Raw genomic sequence first — 6,810 nt, forward strand, 5'->3', positions numbered from 1 at the left:
GCCTGCCTGCACCCTGGGTTTATTTCTGCTAAATCCTGTCACTTTTTCCCTGTGACGTTCCACATTATTACAAATAACTTCATTTCTGGACATTTATGGTTTGATTTCTTTGTATGTATGGATCACTTGGGTTGTTACTGACATCTGGTGGAAATTTCGTGTAATTAGCACCTCTAGTAATATATTTACTGAGAAAAATGGTGGCGTGTTCAATACTTATTTTACCCACTGTATATGTAGTGTTGTCTCACTCATCACTGGAAGAAACAATAATTTATGTTTTTCCTGACATGTCTGACCTCTTGTAAAGTTAGCAATGCAGCAGATTGCTTCTTTTTCTGAGATGTAGTTACTACCAGGTATCAGGAAATGACGCATATGTTTTTTCTCCTGGAAGTTGTTCATGCTTTATTCACACAACAAGATAATTGATGATTTTTGGCCCAATCTTTCCCTTTTGACAAAATTAAGGACACTTAGATTATTGCGATGGCTCTAATGATAGTCTTATGAGAAATTTCTTTCGTGTGTGGTGTGTTAAGAGTGATCTAGTTGTCTAAGGAGGACGTCAGGACCACTCCGGTCTCAAATTGGGGATATTCAACATGTTGGATTGTCTTAACCTGATATCCCAGTGTGTGTGTGATGTTCCCTGAGGACAAACGAGCTCACAGCCTGTTGAATGTGACGTGTAGCCAATCAGAAAGTGAGGTGATGGAAACATGGAGGGGAATCCAAAATACAGAAAACAAAACAACTTTCATGGTGCACCAGAAAGTCCAGTGGATGTTGGGGTCTTTTTTTTCTGTTAAAATGTTTCCCCAAACTATCACCATTTCTCTTCTTTGTCTGTCATGTTTATTTACTCTAAACTCATGTTTGACCTCGAGAAGTTTTGTGAGATTTCCTGTCTGACATCTGAACGTTCGTAAATAAAATCTGTTTGTGTGGTGTGTTGTCTTTGCTGTGTTGCTGTACACCACAGGGCTAATGTAACAATGCACAGCATCTTTGTTTATAATTTTAGAAAGCAAGGCAGCAAACATGAATTACTTCAAAAAAATCTACTTTCATGTTTTGTTGTCTTTTGCTGTTTCACTATTGTAGTTTCATTTTTTTCTTAGGCCCTTTTAAACAGTTCAGGTGGGCAAGCTTTTACCTAAAACACCCTCTTTATCCTGACACGGCCTCTCACAAGGTCACCTTATTGTGTGCTGTCTGTGCTGTGCAGGCAATGAGGGCTGCTCAGGACACTGTCTGTCTGGGAAAGCATTGTGGGGACTGTAGGGTGTCTGCCGGCCTGACTGGGACACACACTTACATAACTAGACAGATGAATCGAGGTTAGCCGGTGGTGGGCTGCAGGGTAAGTTCAAGGATGCTGCAATGTGCAAAACAAGCAGAAAGGCCCATGCTCTGTTCAGCATGTGAACTCGTGTTCACACAAACACATGTGGAGACAAAGTTGTTGTTGAAACAACCTTTTCTTTAGAAGCTACTCCCTGCCCCTTATGATCTTCCTAAATTGGAATCAGCTGGATTGAAGTGAATCATGAATCATCTATCATGTGTTGATAGATGGCAAAAGGGTGATAATGTTTTGCCTCTGGTTTTGCAAGTGTTTGTGTGGTTTTGTATATTCTGCCTCATGGGAACCATTTTTTAGAGACACACCACTTTGTGGGGACAGAGTGCTCCCCACGGGTATGGATGCTGTTTTTGGGTGGGAGGTTAAGTTTAGGACTAAGGTGTGAATTGAGTTTAGGCTAGGTTTAGGTATGCACTGGAGGTGGTTAAGTTTAGGGTAAAGGTCTGGATTAAGCTAAAGAAAGTCCCCATGAGGATAGAGAAACAGTGTGGGTATTTGTTATGGTAGCAACACTATGTTTTGAAAGACTGAAAGAATTTTAATGACACTTGTAGAAAGTAATCATTGGGTGTACATCCATAATGCATTAACTTTTGGAGTCAACCCAATTCAAGAGGGTTTCCACAGCCGATCGACCATAGCAAACACAAAATTAGCAATGACTTTTACAGACACTGAGCTAATCGATGTGCTAGATCAGTGGTAGGCAATCGAGTGCTGCTATCCTGCATGTTTTACTTGTTCCTCTGCTCCAACACACCTGATTTGAATGAATGGTGATTGCTGAAATTTGAAGAGGTAATTCAGTCTTTGAATCAGTTGTAATGGTGCGGGTAAGCAAGTAAAACATTTAGGACAGCAGCACTCGAGGACCAGGATTGCCTACCCTTGTGGTAGATGCTAAGAGCCATCCTCAACACACGCTTCAAGCTCTAACAGATCTGACAACATTGTATAAGAATGCACATAAAGTCACTTACAAGGGTTAACCCCAACACCTATAACCCATAGGACATTCTGGTTTAAAAGGCGGCGGATGTATTCCTTCAATGACTGCTTTATTTCTGCATTAGATCGATACACAGCCAGTCTCATTAGAAGTATGTCTTGTAGAGTTGACATAGGACACACATTATTTTAAAATCACAGATTAGCCTGCAGGTCTTGTGGTTGCTGGGGTCCTTGAGAGGGCATGGGAGTTTGCACAACCACATGGACTTGGAGTGGATGCATGTTAACTTGGAGAAGGCATTTGACTGTCGTGTTCCCAAACATACCCCGTGGTGGGTTCTTTGTGAATATGGGAATCTGTTGCTAAGAACCATTCAGTTTCAGTCCCTGTACAAACGGTGCAAGAGTCTGAGTCACATTGCTAGCAGTAAGTTGGATCCCTTCAGAGAGCGTTGGAACCAATTAGGTATATGGATTAGAGGCGTCACGCATCATTCAGTAGATTGACCACAGTGGTACGAGCCCAACACCATATTGGAAGGGACAGGCTGTTGATGTAAACAATGAATCATGGCTAGATTTCCGCATAGAGTTTCATATAAATATTGGTTTTTCGTTGGGTAGCTTTTGCCCATTAGAAACATTGTTCATTCCATACGTGTGTACCATGGCAATATGTGTTTGCCTGATAATATAAAATGTACTGATAAGCACTTCTAACAAATCAAAATAATGGTTATCAATAGCAAACAGAGTTTGTAACATGTCATGGTTACCACATTCAGTTTTACCAAACAGTACTGTCTGTTGAGTTGTCCTCGCCCCGAACAATATGACCAAGAAAAGTCACATGATAGCTCCTCAGTTCAACACACCTCATTGGTTGGAACATCAAACCAGCAGCAAATAATGGAGGGATGTACTTGCATGTGTAGTATATAATTTCTCACATGCAGTTTTTTCTATAAATCCAAACCATCCTAATTTTTCCTTCCTCCTTCATCTGTTTCTTCCCCCGACTCGCACACAACCTGGTCAGCAATATGTTTCTGAGACTGCCAGCCATGCTTGGAGGAAGTGTGATGGAGCTATCAAATATTCATGGGATGATATCTTTAGAAACTCTTTCTTGCTTGTCTCAGCACAGCCAAGACTCAGTTGTATCTTTTTCTTCAGTTTTCATTTCATCCCTCTGTCGGATTTTCTTTCCTCCGCTTCATCCAACATGTGTGTTTACTTTTAGTTCATCTTCTTTTTGTTTTATCCTGCTGTACACTATTTCTTATGAACTCGTTCAACTCTATCCTGACATGTGACGCAGCAAACGATCGGATTTAGCTCATTGATGATAACAATAATAAATGCTATTTTTACTGTTTTAGCACCAGAAATTCAGGTTCTCATAATCCCATGCAGTCATTTGTCATCATTCTTCCTCTCCCGGCATCTTCACAAAAGCCTATTACAGTCGTTTGCTTCATCCTGAGTGACATCCCCTCATTTCTTTTTGCATTAGTTGGAGTTTAATTTGATTCTGAAGCAGCAGAGGAAGAGATGTGTCTATGTGGASTGGCAGCATAGAAGTGAATAAAAACTGTTTTTTGTGTAAATGCTTGACTTTTTGGTGCTGTGTTTAAATGTTACAAATATTTAATTTAGAATTCTGACTGAGTTTCAGTTCACATCTACAAAACGTACATGAGAGCTGTAGCAATGTTGTAGTAGTGTAGTGTCCTGCATGTTTTAGGTGCTGCCCTGGTTCAACACAGCTGAACCTAATGGGTGCTTAATTAATGGGCCTCTGCAGACCTTGATGGCAAACTGAAAAGGTAAGTCATCTATTTGAATCAGCTGTGTTAAAGTAGGGACAAATCTAAAACTTGCAGGAGGCTGGCCCTTGAGGACCAGAGTTGGACATGCCTGAATTAACCTAACAGTCATGTTTTTGGTCTGTGGGAGGAAACCGTAGTACCCAGAGAATCAAATCAAATCAAATCAACTTTATTTATATAGCACATTTAAAACAACTGCTGTTGGCCAAAGTGCTTCACATAATGCAAACTAAAAACAAAGCATTGCTAAAAGAACAGAAATGATAAAACCATAAAAAACAGACCAAATAAATAGGGAAACAACTCTCAAACTACATTAAAAGTTTGAAAACAGGTGTGTTTTAAGAAGAGATTTAAAAACTCCAAGAGTTGAGGCCTGTCTGATGTGGATGGGGCAGCTGGTTCCACAGTTAAGGAGCCATAACTGAAAAGGCTCGGTCACCTCTGTGGACCAGTCTGGACCGTGGGACAGCCAAGTGCAACCCAAGAGAAAACCCACACATGCACGGAGAGAACATGCAGACTCTACCCAGAAAGGTTTCGGAGCTGGGATTTGATCCGACRACCTTCTTGCTGAGAGGCATCAGCTCTATTGACTGAGCCATAAAGACAACAAGAGAATTGCAACCATGGACTTAACCACCTAATTTTTATTGTGTTACAGCAAATAATGTCATTTTATTGGGGGCATTATATTGACTGGATAATATTACTGGTCCCACTTGCCCATGTCAGTAACTAATGAAGAAAATTCACCTAACTTGTATTTAAAAATTTATTGTGGAGTTTTGTAGAAAGGTTCATAAACGGTGAATATCTTACTTGTTGCAGATAGCTCTTTAAGTGCCTCAGGTTGGAGAAACACCAATTAATTCTGACCAGACTGACGAGCTAAAGTGTATACTTGCTATCTTAAAAYAACTCTACAGTAAAATATGTAATAGAAGTAAAAAAAATTTAAAACACTATTTAATGATTTTTATACCTCAGTCAATGTCTCCCAGCAGAAATGCTAAATGAGAAATGTGAACTCTGATGATGACGAATTTCATCTGAGGGTGTGAATTTGATGGTGGTGGTGAAAGSTTAAGGTCGTGTTCTCTGAAAGGACTAAAATGTTTTTATTGTTTTCAGACTTCTGTCAAGTGGAGCTGCGTCTGCTGGCTCACTTTTCCTCAGACCCGGAGCTGCTGCGCGTTTTTACCAACCCACAGGCTGACGTCTTCACCATGCTGGCCTCTCAGTGGTGGGTCTCCCTCACACACACACACACACACACACACACACACACACACACACACACACACNCACACACACACACACACACACACACACACACACACACACACACACACACACACACACACCTTCGACTCCGATGTTGCTATGACTACCGTGCCTGCTGACTCACGATGCCCAGGACATCCTCGAGATGGTCTCCCTGGTGATTAYATTGTTTTGAAGTATTTTTGTATTTAGCTATGTGTGTTTTGATTCTGCACACTTTCTCCCACATGCATCATATTTACACATCAGTGTTTTTTTATCCTGTAGATGATAAACCTGTACTTCAGACATGTAATAAAGCAGATTAGCACATTAACAGTTCTGCTCAGGCTGTGCACTGACTCTGCCATGAACTGTTTTTTTCTTCTAAATTAATTATCTTGTCTTTGCAGCTCAGCTGAAATTCATCAATCTTAAAGTCTTGTTTTAGTCTGGAGTTTGTTTCTGCTCTTCCTTCACTTCTCCCATTGTTTTTATGTGGCTTTGTTTTATGACTGCACTCTAGCAAGAACATCTCTTAACAAAACGTTGCAGAAGATGGAATTTTAATTTTCTTRATTTAACCTTTATTTGTCCAGGAAAACAGTTTGAGAACCACTTCTCATTTACAAACATGACCTGAATTAATTAGTGTAGAGCACAGAGAAAACTTTTTCTCTTCTCGCTTTGATTTTATGCATACAAAGCATCTGTTTCTCAATTTGCTTTCTTTTTCCTGCAAATGATGCAAATTGATATTATAAACAAGCTGACATCTTCAAAACAGAGTTTTAAAGTTATGAAGTCCTCCCTAAAGTGGTATTTCTTTTTCTTGCAGAGGAGCAAGAATTTATAAATACTCCCTGGGTTAATGTCCAGCAGGGGGCAATGAAAATCTAGTATGTTTTTTTGTTTTGTTTTGTCAGCCTGATGCACAGTGGAGCCTATAAAGATATCCAATCATTCCCATTAATCTACAGTTAAACRGAAATATGTTTGTGCACGCTTCTGTGTGAGAGACCAGCAGAGGCACTTTTATTTAAGTAAGTTCACTTTATTTCTGTAGCACCTTTCACAGACATCACAAAGTGCTTTACAGAGACAAAATAACTAAAATCAGTAAACAAACAAGTATAATGAAGGACAGTTAAAGAAACTGAAAATAAAACTTAGCTAAAAACCTGTCTGGTTAAAAATGTGTTTTTTTTTAAAGAGTCTGTCAAAGTCATTTAGTTTCATGATGCTGCTAATAACTGTGTACACATGTTAGAGATCTAACTTGTAATTTTGATGTGTGTGTGTGTGTGTGTGTGTGTGTGTGTGTGTGTGTGTGTGTGTGTGTGTGTGTGTGTGTGTTGTGGGGTTTTCTATGTGTGTATTTAAAGTCACAGC

At 39.8% G+C, this 6,810-nt stretch overlaps 1 protein-coding gene across 1 annotated transcript in view; it reads left to right on the forward strand.

Moving 5' to 3' along the window:
• poln (polymerase (DNA directed) nu) overlaps positions 1–6,810 on the forward strand; it is an 87,254-nt gene that overhangs the window by 40,630 nt on the left and 39,814 nt on the right. The window contains exon 20 of the mRNA XM_014021028.1: positions 5,287–5,398. Within this exon, the coding sequence (XP_013876482.1) occupies positions 5,287–5,398 (112 nt within the window). The remainder of the gene's footprint in view (positions 1–5,286; positions 5,399–6,810) is intronic.

The sequence above is a fragment of the Austrofundulus limnaeus genome, unplaced genomic scaffold (genome assembly GCF_001266775.1).
Source record: "Austrofundulus limnaeus strain Quisiro unplaced genomic scaffold, Austrofundulus_limnaeus-1.0 Scaffold276, whole genome shotgun sequence".
NCBI classification, from domain to species: domain Eukaryota; kingdom Metazoa; phylum Chordata; class Actinopteri; order Cyprinodontiformes; family Rivulidae; genus Austrofundulus; species Austrofundulus limnaeus.